The sequence below is a fragment of the Phycodurus eques genome, unplaced genomic scaffold (assembly GCF_024500275.1).
Source record: "Phycodurus eques isolate BA_2022a unplaced genomic scaffold, UOR_Pequ_1.1 contig_90, whole genome shotgun sequence".
NCBI classification, from domain to species: Eukaryota; Metazoa; Chordata; class Actinopteri; order Syngnathiformes; family Syngnathidae; genus Phycodurus; species Phycodurus eques.
The window spans coordinates 50022-73548 of NW_026904087.1; the positions used below are offsets into that span (position 1 = coordinate 50022).

Here is a 23527-nt window from a genome sequence, read left to right on the forward strand (position 1 = left end):
CATTGTGTACCGTAACTTAATTGAAACCACCACTTATTTAAACAGATCTAACAAACTAAACACGATCTGGAAAAGGTTAATGTTCGGTAGGTCCATCCGTCCGTTTTCTGAGCCGCTTCTCCTCACGCGGGTCGCGGGCGTGCCGGAGCCTATCCCGGCTGTCATCGGGCAGGAGGCGGGGCACGCCCTGAACCGGTCGCCAGCCAATCGCAGGGCACACAAACAACCATTCGCACACACAGTCACACCTACGGGCAATTTACAGTCTTCAATCAACCTACCATGCATGTTTTTGGAATGTGCAATACCTCATATATTTTGTTTGAAAATCAGTGGTCGTGACAGTGTAATATGCAGAATTGAGGTTTTATTTTGAAATGCCACCTCAGATTTGGGCGGGACCTCTTTTGTCGAAGACCTGGGGTAGTGTCCCCCCAGCAATGGACTGGTCTTGCGATACCAATGGGATTATTTTGGGGTGTCTGTGGCTCAGTGTGTACAGCAGGTCATCCAGTGACCGAAGGGTAAGTGGTTCAAATCCCTGACTGCCTGCATCTCCAAGGGTCCTTGGGCAAGACACAGAACCCTAATTTGCTCCCAGTGGCCCTGGCAGTGCCTTGCATGGCAACAGTGCCCGTTGGTTTGTGTGTGTGTGTGTGTGTGTGTGTGAGAGAGGCTTTGGGCACTGTGATGAAGATAAAGTGCTATATTAGTGCACTTCATTTATTTTTTATAATTTTTTGAAAAAAGATATATTTGCAGTCATCTATGCAGATATCAAGTCTACTTTTGAATGCATCTCAAGATTCGAATTAACCTTGCTGGTTGCGTTATAATAGTAATTATAGTCATATAATTAATTATATAATTATTTTAAATATGAAGCATTGACGTCCCTATTATTGGTAGGCTATTTTGAAGATGGCTAAGAGCGCTGATTTCATATAATTATTTTAAATCCGCCTGTGTGGAGTTTGCGTGTTCTCCCCGTGCCTGCGTGGCTTTTCTCCGGGCACTCCGGTTTCCTCCCACATCCCAAAAACATGCATGGTAGGTTGATTGATGACTCTAAATTACCCGTGCGAATGGTTGTGTGTTCCTATGTGCCCTGCGATTGGCTGGCGACCGGTGCAGGGTGTACCCCGCCTCCTGCCCGATGACGGCTGGGATAGGCTCCGGCACGCCCGCGACCCGCGTGAGGAGAAGCGGCTCAGAAAATGGATGGACGGACGGATGGATTTGAAATCCGAAGCGTTGACGTCCCTGTTATTGGAAGGCTTTTATTTTGAAGGTCGTTGGCGGTTTATTACCGTAATGCCTCGTATGAACAAAATGAGGGGCGGCTGGCTTGACTTCTTCACGAGTGGAGGCTGGCCTCCCAGTCAACTGGAATTGGTCGAGTTTCGTCTTTATTCCACCTGCATGTTCTTTATCTCGGTTTTATCCAGTATATTTGATACATAAACTTCGTTTGAAATGATCGCATCAAACTATCAAATCCGACCTCCTGCGTTCGCGCATGCGCTTACGTCGTTGCCAGCAACTTCCGCTTGATCGAATTTCGTGCACTTTTGTTCGAGCAAATGAATTTGCTCCACGAATTAATTCTTCCCGAATGAGTTGCGAACGGATTGAAACCTCGACACAGTGCGTCCTTCACCACTTTCAAGAAGTAAAACATCATTCCAATCTCCGTGTGCGGATAAACTCGTCTCGGTGGTGCACGTCGAAGCTTCTCGGCCCAGTTAGCTTAGCTTAGCTCGCTAGCCGCTAACAAAGGAGACGCGTTTGTCAGCAACGCATCGCAAATTCGAGATCGCCTGCGATCATCGTGTGCAAAATGTGTGCGAGAACGACAGCAAAGTACGAGAAGGAACTTTCTGGAACGAAAGAGGAGGACGAGCCACGACGTCAACTTGTGGACGCTGTTCGCATGCGGCCTCGTGTTGTGTTACACGCAGCAGGTTTGGACTCTTCCTCCTCTCGCTTGTTGAGTTCCGAACTACCTTCTTGTGTTCACAAATATTCCTGCGCTCATATCTGAACGGAATCCTCATATCTATATATGTCATCGTGACGGCCAAACGAAGCCTCACGAAAGCGTTGACGATTTCCATCCAACTGGTTCTTTCAAAAGGTTCCTTTGTTGAGGTTTCACGAGCACACAAACCATCCATTCGTTTTCTCCAGCGCTTATCCATATGAGGGTCGCGGGTGTGCTGGAGCCTAACCCGGCTGACTTGTGGCAAGAGGCGGGGCACACCCTGGACTGGTCGCCAGCCAATCGCAGGGCACATGTCGACAAACACCCATTCGTTTCCTCACATTCACACCCAAGGACAATTTGGAGAATGCACGTGACCTTCAGCGGTGTGAAAAGTGCTTGGTTCCGTCCTGATTTTTGTTTCTTTTTTTTTTTTGCAGGTTTGTCGCACATCAATGTTTCCCATCAGTAAACAAATTTAAATATTAGTCAAAAACTACACAAGTAAACACAACACGCAGTTTTTTTAAAATCTAGTTTTTTTTATTAAGGGAGAAAAAAAAATCCAAACCGACATGGCCCTGTGTGGAAAAAGCGATTGCCCCCATAACCGAAGAACTGCTTCACGGCAGTGATTCTCAAAGTGCGGTACGTGGGCTCCTCTCGCGGTATGCCAAACTATCACTGCTTAAGTAAAGTTTTAGTTACATTTTTTTGGTACCATACATTTGCGTTTAATCTTGAATAATTGCTTTTTTAAACAACTTTTATTAAGCTATGGTCAGAGTGCAATGATTTTCTTTCCGATGGTCGGTTAAAAGTCCTATTTGGATTGTTAGTGTTTTGTCATATCAATTGTCAAAAAAATGTGGTTTTATTGAGGATTTGCTCTGAACGTGGAGCTACAATTTGGAATACCAGCGGGCTGAGGATTTATATACGCAGCACTAGACTTGTCGTCAGACCCTCCACGTTTGAGCCAATCGGGAGGTCGGAAGCGTGTCTGTGACAACAGCTAACGACTCGTTAGCAGCTGCGCAGACGTCGTGCTTTCAAAATGCACTCGGCTATTTGCTGGTGTGTGGTGCGCCATTCAGAGGTGGACTTGCTGGCATGTTTTGGGTCATTGCCCTGCTGCAGAAGCCAAGTTGGTTTCAGTTTGAGGTCAGAAACATTTTCATTCAAGACTTTTTGGGAGACAGCGGAATTATTGGTTCCTTTTATCGCGGCAAGTCTTTCAGGTCCCGAAGCAGCAAAACAGCCCCAGACCGTTACACTACCGCCACCATATTTTGCTTTTGGTATGAGGTCCTTTTTCGGAAATGCAGTGTTACTTTTACTCCAGTTGTAATGGGACACACACCTTCCAAAAAGTTCAACTATTGTCTCGTCAGACTACAAAGTATTTTCCCAAAAGTCTTGGGTATAAACAAGATGACTTCTGGCAAAATTGAGACTTGGGCCTTGATGTTGTTTTTGCTCAGCAGTGGTGTTTGTCTTGGAACTCTGCCACGCGGGCCATTTGTCCCCAGTCTCTTTCTTATGGTGGAGTCACGAACACTGACCTGAACTGTAGCGTTGTTTCGTTCAGAAGAGCGAATCTTTTTAGTGAACAAAATGAACCGAATCGGTTTATGAAATGACTCGTTGTTTTATCTTGGCCGCCACCCACCGCCGCCAGGCAAGCGAGTCGGCCGGGAGCGGAAACGGAATCGCTGAAGCGTTCTGTCACTCACTTCTGAATATTCAGCCAATGAGCAATGAGCAGCCAGCGTGCAGGCGGGGGGCGGGACTTCATTCAACGTACTGCCATGTGATTTGTGATTCGCCAGCGTTGTCACTCACTTCGGCGAATGACCAATGAGCAGGCACCGCCGTGCAAGCAAGGGAGGGACCGAAGTGAACTGAGTGATTCGTTCAGTGAACTGGTGTACGAAAGAACTCAAGAGTGATTAGTTCGTGGAACTTATCAGTTCGCGATCCGTTAGACACGAGTGATTCGTTTGCGGAGAGAGAGGTGATCCTTTAGCTGAAGTTTTAAAAAAAAATTTAAAGTAATGAATTATTTATATATATTTTTAATAATCTCCCCACCTTTCTTAGTTTACAATACATGACAACAACGCGTAGTACTTCGGTGAATGTGTTGAGTGCACATGAACCTCGGGGCTGGATCATTAAATGTATGAGGACGCAATTGAATGATTTTGTGAAAAAGAACTGAACGATTCGGTGAACAACTCTTTTTAATGAACTGCAAAATCCTCTCGGATTGATCAGTGGCTCTCTCTGTGGTTCGCTGGAGTCCCAAAGCTTTAGAAATGGCCTTATTACCTTTTCCACACGGATTGATCTCCGTCATTTTTTTCTCAGTTGTTCCTGAATTTCTTTGGATCGCGGCATGATGTTTAGCTTTTCAGGATCTTTTGGTCTACTTCACTTCGTCAGGCAGGTGCTATTGAAGTGATTTATTGATTGAGAACAGGTGTGGCTGGAGAAATTGAACTCGAGTATGTATGATAAGTCACAGTTACGTTATTTTTTTAACGGGGGTATGGGGGCAATTATTTTTCACACAGGGCCATGTAGGTTTGGCTTATTTTCTCCCTTAATAAAAAACATTTAAAACTTCATTTTGCGTTTACTTGTCTTTGGCTAATATTTAACATGCAAATCAGTCGCCTTTCGGCGAAATTTGCCATTTTGAACTCACTGCAGGCCATTTAAGTGAATCGAAAAGATCTGATGAGTTCTTCCTGGGCGGGGGGACAGCGCTGTCATCATAGGCTTCGGGTTGAGGTGCTGCGGGTCGTGGCCCTGGTTGTGGTCCCAGCGGAACCGCGGAGCACACGTAACATCGGCAACAAGAGCTGATCCGCAAGTACATCTTGTATTAATTAGGAAATACGCGTACGATTATCAAATTAGTTTACGGATGTTAATGTTAAAGGTATTCAGTGACGCAGCAATGGTAGGTATTATGTCACAACGCAGAATCAACTAACTTAAAATTCAGAAATGGCCAATAAAAACTGAAAAATACTGGACTTAACAGTTTCCTGGTGGATGCATTTGGGATTAGCCTTTGAAATTGGTAATAGTGACAAATGAAGTGAAACAGCCAATGATTTTAGTCAGTTCTTGTCCAGAAGGAGAATGCTTAAAGAGGAGGATGCATGTGGCACAGCTTAAAGCAGGCATTGGTTGCAGCGAGAGATGGGCCTGGCTCGAGTTGGAAGTCAAAAGAAAAAAAGCAAAGAAATGAGGCAAATTTAATTTGAATCTTAAATTTGTATATTTATATGTACCGTAATGTTTGTGTGTGTAATGCGCACCAATGTATAAGGCGCACCCCCAAAGTTGACCTCAAAATTCTGGAAAAACCTTATACCTATGTATAATGCATTTTTACAATGCATGATTTTGCTTCTACCGATATGATCAAAACTTGAAGTATTTTTTCAAAGTATTATTCTGAAGTTAAACACTTTATTTGAACATGTAATACTTTTTATTTACTTGCTCTTATTTTGAAATTCACGGCCTTACTTTTATTTAGTAAATGACAAAACACACAATTGTGCTCATATGTTTGATTACCCAGGCAGAATTTGTAAGACGGGTACAATTCTTTAAAGAAAACACGAAGGGCTAGGCGAAACACATTTAATTTAATTTTAATGGGATTCAAATTAAACCGTCCGGCATTTCCGAAAAGCATTCTCATTAAACAAGACATAACCATAAAGAAATGAATGATGGTTGTTGTTCAGTCATATTTATCTAAAAAAAAAAAAAAAACTTTCACAAATTCTGCCAGGGTATGTAAACTTATGAGCACAACTGTACATACAGTATATGCAGTCATACGTACCCCTGCCATATTGGAATGAAAGTGTAGGCTACATCTTTTTCATAAGCTCTAGGTGGGCGCATACATTTATAAAATGTGAAAGCTTTTTCATTTCCCCCTGTATCAATGTATAATGCGCACTATTGACTTTTGAAATTTTTTTTGGGGGGGGGGGGGGTGCGCGGATTATACACGAGAAATAACAGTACTTGAGCGGTGTAAATAAATGTTTTTCTGGGTTAAGAAAATTTATTTTGCCTTATTGTGCGCTGCAGTCTTCCAGATTGCTTAATTTATGGTAAAAAAAAAAAAAGTTATTTGCGAGGGGTCCTTGGGAATCTCCCCAGACTCCCTACAATGTATTTTTTTTTCTTCACCACCTTTTTCATGCCTTTGGTGTTTGCATATCTGATCAAATAAGGCCTGGCCTCGACCTGCTGGCCTGTAAATGTGAGACCTTCACCTGTCAATCAAATTATGCTGAAAATGGGTTAGCTGGTCTACTCCTACGACTACCACCTGACTATTGATGTGTGCCGCATATTCGTTAAACTTATAGTTTAGAAACGGTTAACTGTCCCATATGTGTGTGTGTGTGTTATGTGGGGAAACACAGACATACAACTCCGAGCGCTGACGTTTTGATGACAGTGCCGCAGTCGAGTGAGCTTTTTAGCTCCAGCCCTTAGCTTGCTAGCTGAAATGGAATAAACGGTTAACTTTCCCCACTTTGTCCCACTTGTTTGCATCTTTGGAGCAAAGACCATTCTGCTTGCTGCATCATGAGCGGCGCAGCGGATGTTACCGCAACAATGACAATTTATCGAGTCCAGAAAAAAACTCCCATGTCCATTATATGGAACGATAACCCGTCCCACTCTGCCTCTTATCGGCTAGCACCAAGGATTCATACTTTTGATTCGCTGTGTGTGGAAGCTCTTCATCGACACACAGCCACAGACATACAAAGGGCGGGTCTTAAACTATGAGTCTATGGACGCAGAATGAATATGCTTCATGCGTCCCTGCTAATTTTTTGTGCGTCATAGATGCAGGACGCAAATCAAACGAGATACCTGTAACTTTCATGGAAATTTCATGGAAAAGTTTGAATAAATTTTCAATAAAAATGCTTGGGACTCCTGTCTCACATTCAAGTAAACAGATGTCAGAGCAAGAGGCACGGTGCCTGACTGGTTAGAGAGTCTGCCTCACAGTTCTGAGGACCGGGGTTCAATCCCCGGCCCCGCCTGTGTGGGGTTTGCATGTTCTCCCCGTGCCTGCGTGGGTTTTCTCCGGGCACTCCGCTTTCCTCCCACATTCCCAAAACATGCGGGGTAGGTTGATTGAGGACTCTAAATTGCCCGAAGGTGTGAATGTGAGTGCGACTGGTTTGTATGTTTATGTGTGCCCTGCGATTGGCTGGCAACCATTTCAGGGTGTACCCCGCCTCCTGCCCGAAGTTAGCTGGGATAGGCTCAAGCACTCCCGCGACCCTAGTGAGGATAAGCGGCTCAGAAAATGGATGGATGGATGGATAGACTAGAAATGCTTTTACTTTTATACTGTTGAATATTTTGGAAGGTCTTTGAACATCTCTCGCAGGCATTTGTTTTGTGTTGCCCTAAGAGTTTCAATCATAAAATGTCTCTGCCCAATGATTCTCGTGATGTCAACTGCCAACGGATTGAATATGGACTGTACAGTTTCCATAAGTGCACTCAGTTTCTTGAACTTGGACTTGAACGCCATATGGATCTTTATGCACAGCATCATACTTCTCCCAATCAGTTCCAAATAGCTCCATGTTCTGAGGGGGGTGAAGAATCATTATTTATGTTTTGAATGTTAGCCTCATAGAATAACTGCCCGAGTCGTATTTTAAGGTTTTAGCTCGCTAATGCACAGTGTTAGGAGAGTAGAAGGTCGATATCACAAATTAGCCAAAATATGTCTTGGGCAATCAAGCTATGAGGCTAATGATTCAGAAATATCATAAAGTACCGAAACACAAAGGCACAGTGACGTGACAACAGAAAACATTTAACCAGAAAATAAAAATGTGTATACGGTACTGTTTGCCTTCCACTTAGCGTCTCTTGGATGAAAAGCTACCTTTAAAAAAAAAAGGATCAGGCCTGGTGTCCCACTCCAACTCCCAGCTCTCATCTCTGCGGCACCGCGACTCAAACACACCCGGTTCCTGGCCGTAGCATCTTGTTTATGACAGAGAAGATTACGCAAGCATGCACGCCTATATGATAATACGATAATATATGATAATACTCCGCTCCACGGATTCCCACGAACTTCGTTCTAAACAAATGTACATATCACCGAGTGGAGTGGACCGATGAGCACTGAGGCATATTTTGTTAGCTTGGAAGCCTAATTGAAGTGTGTAAGTCGTCCAAAGGGTATATATAATTTAAAATGTACAAATTTTAAGAAATAAATATTGCATATACACGTTACTGACTATACCTGTGATGCTTCATATGAGATGGGAGCTCCCACACAGCCACTGTTGATTGCAAACATCTTGGTCTTTTGTGCATGTGCATTTGATTACTTCCCCTGTTGACCTCCGTGATCTGCCTGTGACGTAATTTAAACAGTTTTTGATTCGCACCCACAGAAGTGGATCGGTGTCCACAACGAAGATTCGTAGTCGTAGAAATTATAGTTGTGTTCACAAGACTTTTAGAGTCACACTGGCAAAAATGTTGCAATCCAAAACTTTTTGATTCATACTCCCATAAAGTTCTAACTCCCAAAATGTTGATTTACATACTCACGTGAAAAAAACGTTCTAACCCAAAGTCATACTCTCATAAAAAAGTTTGAGATCCAATCATTTTTAGGTCATGTATACAGCAACATTATATGAATAGGAATTGTTAAAATCCGGCACACACCTTTTTGAAAAATATCTTACGCCATACACCGAGAGGTGCCGCAGCCCGCAGCCACAGGGGATGTCGCCGCAAAGACCCGGGGAGACCGGGATAAACACCCCACATTGTGCAGAGATTCCCCCCAACCTAAACTTAAAAAGACTACAAGAAAATATGCTATATAATATGTTATGTTATTCTACCTTTATTTTTACCTTTATTGTGTGAATGCTGAAATATTACCCACATTTCCCACCCAAACATTTCCCGTTCATTTCTATTGAGACATTCAACAAAATGTTTTCACACAATTCCCATTTCACGTTGCAAACATTCAGTCATTCAAAACTTCAAAACACGTTTCACCTATTAATGTTTAAAATACCCACATTTTCCCGCATTCCACTCAATTCTACCTTGTTTCCTCCTGCTTCCACATATCTTGGTCCAGTCACACAATTCCAACTCCAGAATGGTTTCCACATTACCCACATTACCCACATTCTACTCTGTGCATCACTGAAATACCTGCATTTTAGCCACAATAAGACAAATTCTACATTTTTAGCTACAGTTTATTACTTATTTCTCAACCGATTCGCACGGTTCCAACTTCTACGTGTTCAGCTCATTCAAACCAACCATTCCAATTCCCCAAATTTCACTAAATTTCAAAATAAAAGCCCGGAATTTTGCTATAACTTCCTCATTTCTCAATGGATTTGCACCATTCCTTCTTCTACCCTATTCCCCCCTGCTTCCACATTTCTTCACCAATTCAAACCATTCCACTTACTATGTTTTCCACATTCCCACATTACCCACACACTGCACTGTGCAACACTAAATACCCACATTTTAGCCACAATAAGACAAATTCTACATTTTTAGCTACAGTTTCCTTATTTCTCAACCAATTCCCACCGTTCATGCAAGCGCATGATTTCAATCAGCATTGCAGCATTCACACACAATTTCTCGAGGAATTGCACCTGCTAGTTTTATTTATTATTTTTTTAAGAGATCTTTTTTTCAAGACCAGAGAGCAGGGCATTGCAATATTCTAAACGACAGGAGATAAAAGCATCCATCAGCACTATCTCTGTATTAGCCTGAGAGAAACGGGTTGACTCTGGCTATATTTTTAACATGCTAAAAACTTTGGTCAAATTTTTTTGTGTGTGGAATAAAATCAAGCTAAGAGTAAAAAATAACACCCGGGTTCTTTACACACTGTGATTGTTTAAAATCTTGTAGATTTGGTAAAAGTTATTATCTCCTGCCTTTAGGACCGATAACTAAAACCTCAGTTTTGTCCTAGTTGGGCTGTAGGAAATTCACTGCCATCCATGACGTAAAATATACCAATTAAAAACTGTACCAGAGAGGCTGACCAGGGCAGATCATCGCCTACCACCGTGGGGGGCCTAGGTTCAAGACCCCGACTGGACCATCCGCCAACATCCCCCGGACTCACGGTTGTGTTTTTTTTATTTATTTTTTCTCAGATTTTACTTTGAAACCGTAGGTTGGCTACAGATCGGTAATTATTTAAAATGTTGGGGTCTAAATTACCTTTCTTCAGAAGGAGCTTCACCACTGCCATTTTGTAAGCAGTGGGGAAGACACCTGTCTGAAGAGAGTAATTTACATTTAAAATATGTTCCTCAAAGAAGCCATAAAATGTTTTGGAGAGTGATGTGGGAATTGGATCTAAAAAGCAGGTTGCGGGTTTTACTTGGGGAAAAAGTTCAATCAAGTGTCCTTGCATCAACCGGGTCAAAACTCTCCAGTGTTTACTCAGATAAAAGTGACGATAAAGTTGAGTTATGCCTGGATCAGACGACAAGACAATTTGGTCAAGACCAATGTCAGACTACTGCCATAAAATCTTGCAACATGACACGACATGTATTCCGATTCCACCGTATCCCGTCTTTTACAATCACAGGGCTATATCTTGTCAAATCAAACACTGTCAGAGAGGGTGAACCGCAAAACGTGTCACCGGTCAATGCGACTGTATACACGTTGCCATGGCAAAGACAGTCCCCAATGGATCGCACCAATGTATTGTATGGGGAGGGAAGAGCAAAATGAGGAAAAACGTGGTGGTTGTCACTGGTGCTCAGGAGAGGAAGTTCATTCAAGGATTGTTTGAGGTACAGTATGTTCACGTGCTTTTAATACGATACGGCTCGCAAGCAGGCAACAAAATGTTATGGACCCTAGCAAGCTAGCGCTAGCACTAACGGTTGTACGTAAATATGCCGGTGTTCCGTCAAGCCATGCTCTCAAGCTCTCTTCAGTAAACTGGTATGTGCGCGTGAATAAATGTTGACAAAGGTGACCAAGGACAGTATGTTGACAACAGCAAGCACGGGAGGTGAAGCACCAGTCACAGTCTGCAATCCTATTGGTCAAGGTCAAGGTGCGCTGTCGGAGAGTTGTTGTTGATATGTTACACTCCACGGAAGATATCCCAAAATTCAAACATGCTAGACTTTTCATTTTGCGTTGTAGGGCCAAATTGTTGGTCATGGATTATCACACAACAAGAGGTTTTGTCGTTCCCGACAAAATATGTTGGGCCCGATCTGGGAAGTGGACGGCGATAGCCAATCGGTCAAATATCAGGGCTCAAATCCTGCAGTCTGAGCAAGGCATTAAAAATCACATTCTGAGATAAAAGACTGGATTAGATACCATCGGTTTTGCTTCTGAATTGGCATTCAAATTACTTGCAGGTGGCCCCAGATGTTGTCATGGGAGCTTTTATAATCTAGTATTGGTTAAAAGGTTGGTGGTGGAGAAAAGGAACCTTGGGATGTTTTTGTTGTCTGTGATGAGTTTTGAAACGTGAAATTCTTGCCTGTTCTGCTGCATTATTGTAAGTTTTGAGTTGTTTAATGAGTATTTCATGGTGACCTGTTAACTTATTTTTTCCTCCACCATTCTGCACACCTGCAATTTAATTTTTTAAAAATTATTTTGTCATTTATACACGGTGGTGTAGGTTTTATATTTGTTTTAGTTAAAGGTGCAGCCAGTGAGTCCAAAGTTGACTGAGCTCATGTATGAAATTGACAAAGACGAAAAAAACAAAGGACATTTTCGCTATAATTATACCCCCTTTTAGTTAGTTTTGCAAACATAAAATGTCATTTTAGGTAGCTTTTAAAAAAAACATGTTTTATTTTGTTTACGAAAATGTTTTTTTAATTTTAGTTTTAACGTATTTCGTTCGTTTTCATTTACTATAATTTTGCCGAGAACTAGTCTACAATAGACGCTACAATAGAATGAATATATTTATTCTAGAATAATAGAATAAATATTTTTTGTCAATGTCTTTATGTCCCCAAAGTGTTCTGTAAATTGACTGTCTGTTGTACTAGAGCGGCTCCAACTACCGGAGACAAATTCCTTGTGTGTTTTGGACATACTTGGCAAATAAAGATGATTCTGATTCTGTTTCTGATTCTGATCATGCATACTGTCTACAGTATTTTGACAGGAAACTATAATAAAAAAACATTTTGCATTTTTTGCCACATAACAATTGGAACTAGGCACGTCTTTCTGTGAGTAATTAAGGATGAGTTTCCAACAAAATCCATTATCAGAATCAAAATCATCTTCATTCATCATCACAATTTTTATCACAGTAGCAGTAGACAGAGCAAACGCACACCTGTTAGTGGCACACACTGGAGCAGGGGACAACTTGAGGTCGGAGTATTGGTGTCTTGCTCAAGGACACCACAGCCATGGGTGCAGGGAATGTTGGGGGTGGTTGCCGCCTCCTCTCAAGCTCTGTCAAGCTTGACCTCTGGGCTACAGCTGCCGAAATTGTTGACAAAAGGCCACTGTTACCTAAAAAAACGGAAACAGAAAAATTAGCAAATGCCAAACCAGGAGTATGCAGGGGGGTCCACTGTATTACCATTATTCATACTTGATTTTATTGTCTTTGTGTCTGTCTTTATCATTTTCAACTTTTTCACATTTTGTTGTTGACTTGCCCAATTTTATTCCAATCGATCAAACTCGTGCCTCTCCCAATAACCTTCAATATACTGTAAATATAAACCATAATATCCATCCATCCATTTTCTGAACCGCTTCTCCTCACTAAGGTCGCGGGCGTGCTGGAGCCTATCCCAGCTATCATCGGGCAGGAGGCGGCTACACCCTGAACTGGTTGCCAGCCAATCGCAGGGCATAAACCATAATACACAACGTTAAAATCACAACATGAGACTTAATTTTACCAAAACGTGTGTTTGTCTTCTTGTCTTTCAGACATCGGTGAAGATCTTTGTCCTGGGTGCTGGGAGCCACAGCCCCCTCACATTAAAGAGGAAGTGGAGGTTGAAGAGGTCCCCCACATCAAACAGGAAGAGGAATTTGAGCCCATTTCCATTAAAGAAGAGGAGAAGCCAGAACGCCCACACATCAAACGGGAAGATGAGGACGATATCACCAAGTTTCCATCGACTGGTGTCCCTTTGAAGAGTGAGGATGAAGGTCAAAGTGAGGAGAGCAGAGGGGTGGAGCCTCCAAGCTGCAGCTCAAGTCAAGACACGACAAGAGAAGATGATGGAGACGACTGTGGAGGATCAAAACCAGATGGCCTCTTAGCTCCACGATTAGATGGTGACGACACAACATCACACTATCCTTACACTGATGATGATGATAAAAAGTCTGAATGTGATAACTCATGTCAGACTGAAAACAAACGATGGAAATGTTCTCCGTGTGGGAAAACCTTAGCTGATCAGAAAGGTTTGAAAAAACATGATAATACACACTGGAGGAAAACCCTTTTCCTGCTCAGTTTGTAGTCAAAGATTCTCTGATAAGGAACACTTGACAAAACACACAAGAACACACACTGGTGAGAAACCTTTTGCCTGCTCAGATTGCGGTCAAAGATTCACTCAGAAGGGAAACATAAAGAAACACACGAGCACACACTGGTGAGAAACCCTTTTCCTGCTCAGTTTGCGGTCAAAGGTTCTCTCTTCAGGAAAACTTAATAAAACACACAAGAACACACACCGGTGAGAAAGCTTTTTCCTGCTCAGTTTGTAGTCAAGGATTCTCTACTAAGTATTTGGCAAAGAAACACAAGTGTGCTAGTGAGAATCAGAGGGATCAAGAAGCTTTAATTGAAAATGTAAATTTTTAATATCAAAATTAATGACTGTTAGACGGATTTACAAAGTCTATATTCGTGTATTTTATCTACCACGTTTATCTTCATGTTGGCTTTGTCGTTTCTAAAAGTCTCCTGTGGACAAATGTTTAGAATTAGCACTGGTGCCAAAATACACAAAGTACTGCATGCCTTGTTGTCCAATAATTTAGTGATGTCCATATAAAATAAATTAATGATTGATTGAACTAGACTGTAAAAGAAGCATTGACGTTTTGTGTAAAACTGTAAAGTGTACAGTATATGTGACCCATAATAAAATATGCTTCTTCAAACAGTGAGAGAAACTCACTTTATTTGTATCTCTAATCCATTCTGCTCAGTGAAAAGAATAGAAATGCCTTGAAAGTGGCACTAAGCGGGCCCAAAAAAATGGCATGTAAATTCGACACACCACATTTTTGGCAGGCTTGTTAACATTACTCGCTAATGTTAACAAGGCTGCCAAATTTTAAAGAAATTAAACAAATCGCTAAGTTTATAAAATCAGGTTTCAGAACTTGAATAATAAGCGCCACCTCTCAGCTCTCAGACGCTGTGGGCGTGTTGAATGTATGCGCCAATAGGAATCAAACATACTGAGGGTGTGATAGCTTCAATGATCTAAAAATCACGTTCGGAGGCTCAACTTCAAAAAAGGAACGCTTATTGTGGACTATAATCATAAAAATAAGCACACGAGTCAACTTACCCTCGATGTCGGTGACATAATCTCACAGCCGAATACGGCAGCGGAACGGTAGGAGGAAGCCCGGGTAGTTAGACAGTTGGCACTGCCCCATTCACTAGTATCAAGTTACCCATGAAGCCATGTTGTCTCTGGTGAAAGTTTACAAAAGTATCCGTCGTACAATTAGCACTGCAGAGTCGGTTGGTGGTGTTGATGTTGCCATCTGCATGTCTTCCAAAAGTCAATGCATCGTTTTTTCATTTCCTAATTATTTGGGAGCTTAAATAACATCACCGAGCTCTTCTGTAAAATTGAGGCATCCAGCAAAGACACATCATCAGGGTGTAGCCATCGTTAGCTTGCTAACTGGACGCTGGAGTGGTAAATGGGCCTTGTTATTGAAGCTAACTAAGCACAGCTAACTCACAACTGAACAGCATAACCAAACAAAACAAAGTCACTTTGTCATTATATAGTGGGGGTGGAAACTCGCGCTAGAAATTTTCCAGCCTGTTTTAGCCCCGTCCACAAAATTAGAAAATTCAAATGGTGAAAAAAATGCATAAGCTATATCTCAAAAATTCAGCTGTATATTGTTATAAATCTTTGCTTATGTTTTCAGCACTTATCTTCAAACATACTGTATTTAGAAACAAAACACGGATACCTGCTTAGTGCCACTTTAATAATAATCAACATAACAAAAGATACTCCAATGAACATACAGTAAAAAAAAAAAAAAAAACATTACACCCATGCAGAATTTACAGAATCACACACACACACAATGTACATAAACAAATTGTACACAAGCACACGGTCATTTACGACTGTCCATCCATCGCTGCTGCCATGTCATAGAAGGGGGATGGCCTGAAATTGGAACCAGGTCATCGCCTTGTCCATGCCCTTATACACAGAGTGTCAACGTTGGTTGGGCAATAAACGTACTTGCTCGCTTACCCCCGGAAAGGCCGTGTGAAAGTTGTTTCAGCACGTAACGGCCGGCTCCATCTTCACCGCTGGAACGCTGGCCGTCCGGCTGCCCTCAGTCAGAGAGTGCCACAAGAGCTGCTTGTCGAGCGGCGGCATTGCCCGCTCTGCGCGCCGGGCGACATCCCGGCCACAGCCCCAGATCCTGCAGCTCTGTCTTCCTCCACGTCTCCTGGTGTTGAGAGCAGGTCCATCTCTTGGTGTCATGGTCAGGTGCAGGTAAAGGAACAGGGTTGAATGCCTTGTCTGAGGAGATGGAGTGGACAAAACACAAGAAACACAAGAAAAACACAAGACGATTTATACTTGTAACAGCAATGTGACATGACACTGATGGTTAAACGCAGCGATGTACAATTTGTACAAGCGCCTGAACAATTTTTGGAGAATAATAATGTGTTCACTTTTAGTCTTAAAGCCTCTCTGTCTTGATTCCTCTTCACTGCCCGCTCTGATTTTATTTTATTTGGTTTATAGCACAAAAAAGAGCACATTAACACTTTCTAACATACGGTCAAACGTCATCACCGAGGATAAAAACACAATAAAGCCTGAGGTAAAATTGGATCATAGAAATAAAGACATGGCTAATATTGTGTAAATTAAGTGACGTTTTGTCTACTTTAACTTGGTCGAAGAATCACTTGTTTGAATTTCCTTTGACAAATTGTTCCATTCAACTGCTACGCGTTCAACTGTTAACCGCTCCCACTCATTCAAATGAAGAGACGGTAGCTTTTTTAAAACTTCCTCCCTAAAACACACATGAAATTCAAAGCATACTATTATAAGTTGAAGTAAAACACATTTGTTTTGTAAAGGATATGCGCATTTAAGCACACGGGTTCAAGCCAGCTTCCCCATTCATTCACATGTTTAACGCTCATCTGAACAAAATCGCCACATAAATGCCAAAATAAGCAAAAGCATACAACTATAAATAGACATAAAACAAATTGCATCAAAAGACATAAAAGATATGAACATTTAAGTACACAAGTACAACGCAAATATGCAATATTTTCATTCAAATCAGCTTGTAGGGAATTGGCCGATTGCATCAAAGTTTCCGTGTTGAAAATAGCTCATGCTCGATGGGAACCAAAAACGATTGTGATCTCACCGCTTGCAATCTTTTTCAAAGTTTTTTTTTTTTAACCCAAACTCCAACGACTGCAGCAGTGCTCGCAAGAAGCGGCATCGCAATGTAAGAGAGCGATAATGTTTTTGGGGCTTTTTTCCAAACTTCCTCTTCCTGTCCGAAGTTTGCAGTTGCAGCGCCACAACGGGACGTCGTGGCCCAGACAAAGTATCGCATCGGCAGTGGTTTAGCACTACCATAGAGAATGAATGGGATTTGGTTATGGGCTATTTCACTCAACTATTCACACTGTCCCCGCAGACTTGGATTTGATTTTCCATTGGGGAAAAGGTATGTCAGCTTCACCCTTTGATGAAGCCGTTTTTAATGGCAAAAAAAACAAAAAAAAAAACAGGCCTTGTTTGTACCCAATTTCGAATGGGGGACCTTTCGCCTGTGTGGCGAACATGATAACCGCGACATAGCGCAGATAGCGCAACCGCCATCTTTTGGTGGAGGCGGTGCAATGGTAAAATGAGGCGTGTCGTAATTGGAGGCAGTCTCAATGCAGAGAGAGAAAGTGAAAATGAAGAAGTTAAATTCAATTCAGGCAAATTCAGCTCCAAGAAATAATCTCATACGATTTTGTTTCCATTTGTTCAAAGTACAATAGGATCACCAGAGAGATTGCAAAAAAAACAGGAACAAGACTGCAGTGGATAGAAAAAGTCTACACACTCGTGTTCCGTTCAAATGCCAAAGTGTTGTGATATAAAAGAATTGAGACCAAGATAAATAATTTAAAAACTTTTTTCACCATGAATGTGACCCTCAAAAACATTTAACAACTCAATTGATTTATTTTTGCATCTTTTTGAGAAGGGAGGTGAAAATCAACAACTGAAATAATCTTTGATGTGATTGACTTGGACTTGACAAAGGACAGAAGGAAAGTTCAGCACCTTTTTTCTCTGTAAATTCACAGAGATAATATTCATCTGAGCTTTAAATGCATTTAGAGCACTTATCATATCAGCAAGTCTTACCTTTGCCTTGGAGCTCCCAGTTCAAACAGTTCGGTTTCACTGGCAAATCCCAATCCAGTTGATTGGCCAAGTTCCCAGACATAGCCGACATTCTTCTACCCATTGTAGTTGCTCCCCAATTGGACATAGGGGAAAGTGTTTTTTAGACAAGGAACACAAAAAAAATTAAGAAGCTGGTGAATTATTTTTAAAACAGGTTCGCTGCCAACTCATAACGCAGGTGTTGGGGACTTGTGTCATTTTTCGAACACTTAAAATAACATTGACTCTGAAACAGTTTAATCTGTATACTTTTGGACTTGCTAATGGGACATTAATGGCATCACTGATCAAGGTTTTGATCTGATAACATCCACAATGACTGATGTAGTGTCTGGACATCTGTTAGCTTTGGGTTGTTCTGTTGGCCAGTTTGATTTCACAGAGAAGGTGCTTTGATTCGGATTGACTGTTGAAAGTCTTGAGTGTGGAAGTTTAGAGATATTAATAGGGCAATGAGAACTGTGACAGTAAGTGTGCAGCTGGTTTTCCTCAAAGTCCTCAAAGTTCCTCCTCGTACTCTGCTGTCCTTGCACACATTTTCCCAACACTTTCCATGAGCGGAAACAGAAAGCACATTCATTCAAGAGAAAGACGAAATTGGCAAAGGGGGCTTCATTTGGAGAAAAAGGAAGCAGAAATGAGAGTCCGTATAAGTAAATCGGAGATAAAAAGGTTTATATGGTGTGAAATCAGTCAAATGGGGCAGGAAATATGGGATAGAGAATGAAAATGAAGACATTTGTATACAATTACAAAGAATATTAAAGTTAATAGGTGAGAGAGTGGGCGGAGGAGAAAGAAGGCAACGTGATCAACGTTAAGGTTGATCACGTTGCAGTTTAAACAAAACACTAAAGTTGAGAGGGAAACATGAAACCGGTTTAGGTGAGGAGTGCCAGGGAGAGGGGTCTGTGGAACACGTCCTCATGCGGTGTCGAAAATAGGGGACAGAGAGAGAGAGGTGGTGAGGGCAGATTAAGGAAAATAGGGGTGAGGGATGTTAGTTTAGAAGGGGCACTGGGAATGAGAAATAGGTCACAAGTTAAGAGATTTTGTAATTAGCGTTCGGTCCAATTGTTTTGCTTTGTGCTGAGAGCAGGGGTTGGCTGAGAATAGAGTAGAATTCATTACAAATGGGATTTATGTCACAAAAACTAAAATAAAAACTCAACCGGATGCATTGCTTAAAGTGTTTTAGCATGAGTGCTAATTATCCACACTTGTCCACAGGAGGTTCTTTTAGAAGGAAGATAAAATACAAGGGGGTAGATAGGGTAAGACAAATGAACTAGTCTTGTTTTTTTTTTTAAATCATTGTCATGGCAGGTTAAATAGTTGCTCAGCAATAATCTTTTCAAGCACTTTGGAGACGAGTGTAAGGATGGCAATGGATGGCCTGTAATTGCTGGCTGTGTCCCTATCCCCACATTTGTGGATGGGTGGGACCCTTACCATTTTCGACATTTGTGGGAATTCTTTTGGTCGGATTGAAAGGTTAATAAGATGAGGAATGGGTTCTGCCAGACCATTCTGGAATGTATTTAATATATGATTATTTTACTTGCGTTATCAGTGCTGCATTCTCAAAAATGAACAGTTTTATTCAACTTACATGACGTGGTTAGAAAATTGTGTGCAAGATTCGGAGGGGGCCTCCCCATTGAATCGGGAAGTCATCCCCATTCAGTTCACACAGATGATGGAACACCATAGACTTCACTTTGCTCAGGGGGCCGTCATTGCGTTCCAACAGGCATCTCCACCTGCCCTTCAGTCTTCCAAATCCATGCTCAGCTGTTCTTCTGGCCCTGCTTGATTTGTTATTGCACACGAACTGCTGGGTGGCCAGCCTGCCGTTGTCAGTCCAAGGTTTCTGCAGCCAGTTGAGAGCGGAGATCATCAAATGTGTCCTCGGATACGCCGAAATTGTTCATCCGCTGGGTCGGAATTACTGCTTCCCGCCATTCTAATGCTGAAGAGGCGTAAGTGCGTATCGAAAAAACACAAAACGGTAAAGAAAATTTCAACTGTAAGTACTTTGTCAATCGAAGCTATTCAAAGAGGAGCTTATTGAAATAAGTAAAATAAAGCAAAATAAAAGGATATACAGTGTTCCCTCGCCACTTCGTGCTTCACGGTTTGCGCCTTCAGTGCTTCGCGGGGTTTTCCAAAATATTCATAAAAAAATAAAATACAGCCATATCAGCAGCCATATTGCGTTGTTTCATGTTGATGTGCGCGAGAGAACGTTTTCCCTGCATGCCAAACAAAGAGATGAGCCGAAGCGCTGTGCCCCTGCAAAAGCTGCCTCCAAGGCGCCCAAGAGGAAGAAGAAGATGATGACCAACTTTTCGATTTGATCAAAAAGGGCAGACGTTATGCATCTGTGGGACTCCATTATGGCGTGAATGAATCTACAGTGCGGTACACAAAGAAAGAGGAAGCAAACATTTGCAAAACTGCTTCAATAACCTTCAATAAGGAAGAGAAACGTGTGGTAACTACGCGTAATAAGAGAATTGTGAAAACGGAAGCTGCATTGGCATTGTGGATTGCTGATTGCAGGGAAAAGACACTGAGTTTGGACACTAATATTATCAGGACAAAGTAAATGTTAATAACTGTATAAGGTTTTATAATTAAGGATTTCAGTAAATACGTGTACTGTTGTAAATCCTACTTCACGGTTTTTCACCTTTCGCGGGGGGTTCTGGTCCCCATTAACCGTGAAAAACGAGGGAACACTGTATAAGCAACCAGTTCAAGGTGTAACCGGCCTCTCACCCAGAGTCAGCTGGGATAGGCGCCAGCTCGTCCGTGACCCAAGTGAGGATAAGCGTCATCGAAAATGGATGGATGGATGACATTCAATCACAGTATATCGTGAATAAAAAGCTCTTACCAGGCTAAAAACAGTGGCAGCGATCATGTACAGTATACGATGAGATTGTACTTTGATTATTTATTGCTGTATTATACATCGGCGTACACACACACAAAAACGGCCTTCTGAGTTGAGTGGGTAACTCGTCTCAATTTAAGAGATGCTACAATACAATAAATAATGCACACAGTAGACAGTATTTTGAGATGAAAATATTTTTTCAAACTCACATTTTTACAACATACTGTTACAGTCACAAACTTTACAATAGGTACTTATTTTCATGCTTAACCAAGGATTGGCACCTCCATAAATAGATGAATTTGCAAATGCCAAACCGCGAGACTGCAGGGGTCCACTGTATTACTATTATTGATACTTGTTGTTTCATGCATGTTATTATTTTACACTTGTTTACATGTTATTGTTAATGTTGACCTGCCTATTTTTTTTATTTCCAATAAACCTTAACTCAACCGACTCACTTCCTTTCCTTTCGGCTTGTCCCTTTAGTGGTCGCCACAGCGCGTCATCCTTTTCCATGTAAGCCTCCATCTCCTGCATCCTCCTCTCGAACACCAACTGCCATCATGTCTTCCCTCACGACATCCATCAAGCTTCTCTTTGGTCTTCCTCTCGCTCTCTTGCCTGGCAGCTCCATCCTCGTCATCCTTCTACAAATATACTCACTATTTCTCCTCTGGACGTGTCCAAACCATCGAAGTCTGCTCTGTCTAACTTTGTCTCCAAAACCTCAAACCTTGGCTGTCCCTCTGATGAGCTCAATTCTGATTTTATCCAACCTGGTCACTGCGAGAGCGAACCTCAACATCTTCATTTCCGCCATCTCCAGCTCTGCTTCCTGTTGTCTCTTCAGTGCCACTGTCTCTAATTCTTACCTCATGGCTGGCCTCAACATAACACACCTGACACCTTCCTCCACCCGTTCCAACCTGCTTGGACCTGTTTCTTCACTTCCTGACCACACACCATTTCTCTGGACTGTTGACCCCAAGTATTTAAAGTCCTCCACCCTTGCTATCTCTTCTCCCTGTAGCCTCTCTCTAGTCTCAACCGACTCTCCTAATAACCTTAAATATGAACCTAAGACAGATTACGCAACATTTAAGTCAAGCATGAGAATTGACGTGACCAAACCATGTGTATTTGTCTTCTTGTGTCTTGCAGACATCAGTGAAGATCGTCATCCTGCGCGGCAGGAGCTAGTGCCCCCTCACATTAAAGAGGAGGAGAAATTGGAGCCTACTCCCATTGAAAAAAGACGATGAGGAAGAGCACACTCACATCAAACATGAAGTGGAGGAGGACATCACCAAGTTTCCATCGACTGGTGTCCCTTTGAAGAGTGAAGATCAAGGTCAAAGTGAGGAGAACAGAGGGGCGGAGCCTCCAACCAGCAGCTCAAGTCAGCACATGACAACAGAAGGTGATGGAGACTACTGTGGAGGATCACAAGCAGAGGGCCTCTTAGCTCCACTGTCAGATCGTGATGACACATCACACGCCCCTCATACTGATGATGATGATGGACAGTGTGAAGGTGATATGATGTGTCACACTGAAAATAATCGATGGAAATGTTCTCCGTGTGGGAAAATATTTGCTTTTCAGAGCAATTTGAAACAACACATGAAAATACACACAGGAGAGAAAGATTTTGCCTGCTCAGTTTGTGGTCAAAGATTCTCTGTAAAGGGAAATTTAAAAACACACACAAGAACCCACACTGGTGAGAAACCCTTTGCCTGCTTGGTTTGTGGTCAAAGATTTTCTGTTAACGGAAACTTGAGCAAACACACAAGAATCCACACTGGTGAGAAACCGTTTGCCTGCTCAGTTTGTGGTAAACGATTCACCAAGAAGGGAGACTTAAAAATACACACAAGAATCCACACTGGTGAGAAACCTTTTGCCTGCTCAGTTTGCAGTCAAAGATTCTCCAAGAAGGGTAACTTAAAAATACACACAAGAACCCACACTGGTGAGAAACCTTTTGCCTGCTCAGTTTGCGGTCAAAGATTCTCCAAGAAGGGAGACTTAAAAATACACACAAGAACCCACACTGGTGAGAAACCTTTTTCCTGCTCAGTTTGCGGTCAAAGGTTCTCTCATAATTATCAGGCTAAGACACACAAGTGTGCTGTTGAGAACAGCAGTGACGAAGAAGCTTTAAATGAAAAAATAAATGGTTAGTATCAAAGGAAATTACGATCGTACTGATTTACAAAAATCTACATTCTGGCATTCTGTCTACCATATTTTATTTTTTCAATCTTTTTATTTTCTTTGTATCTTCTAAAAGCCTCCTGTGGACAAATGTTGAGAATTATCACTTGTGCCAAAATACTTTTGTCCAATGTTTTAAAATGAGCAAATGATTGACAGAACTCAATTGTGAAGAGACATTTGACTTTTAGTGAATAGGTGTAACAGTGTAAATGGGATCCTTAATAAAATAGAATTATTCAAACAGTGTGAGTCACTCAATTGTCTTGTATGTCAAATCCATTTTCCCTGTTGAATAAGAACTGAAATCTGCATATCAAATAATGGAGTGAGACTTTGGAACAGATGGAATGTGGAACTGAAACAATGTCACCGCATAAACGAAATAAAAAACAAATGCAAACAAATGACCTCGACAAATGAGGAAATGTAATCTCAATATAAATATATATGAAAACAAATCCCAGGCCCCGCCTGGTATGGAGTTTGCATGTTCTCCCCGTGCCTGCGTGGGTTTTCTCCGGTCACTCCGGTTTGCTCCCACATCCCAAAAACATGCATGAGTTGGAGACTCTAAAAATTGCCCGTAGGTGTGAATGTGAGTGC

The 23527-nt window shown here is 41.8% G+C and overlaps 1 protein-coding gene across 3 annotated transcripts; it reads left to right on the forward strand.

Annotated features, from left to right (window-relative positions):
* The first annotated feature begins 1390 nt into the window (after positions 1-1390).
* LOC133398372 (uncharacterized) lies at positions 1391-23134 on the forward strand. Of its 3 annotated transcripts, XM_061669955.1 has the most exons (4): positions 1391-1964; positions 13040-13393; positions 21188-21217; positions 21863-23134. In XM_061669955.1, exons 1-4 carry the CDS (start codon positions 1841-1843, stop codon positions 21961-21963), a joined length of 609 nt encoding a protein of 202 aa, XP_061525939.1. In that variant the 5' UTR covers positions 1391-1840; the 3' UTR covers positions 21964-23134. The 3 variants fall into 3 exon arrangements, with proteins under 3 accessions (XP_061525939.1, XP_061525940.1, XP_061525938.1); XM_061669956.1 differs by lacking the exon at positions 21188-21217; XM_061669954.1 differs by lacking the exons at positions 21188-21217; positions 21863-23134 and having other exon boundaries at positions 13040-14228.
* Positions 23135-23527: the final 393 nt, after the last annotated feature.

Excerpts from the sequence above, each read along its gene's own strand:
- LOC133398372 (XM_061669954.1), top strand. The coding sequence starts at position 1,841 with ATGTGTGCGAGAACGACAGCAAAGTACGAGAAGGAACTTTCTGGAACG. Across the intron at positions 1,965-13,039 it reads TGTTGTGTTACACGCAGCAG|ACATCGGTGAAGATCTTTGT; the intron begins GTTTGGACTCTT and ends CTTGTCTTTCAG.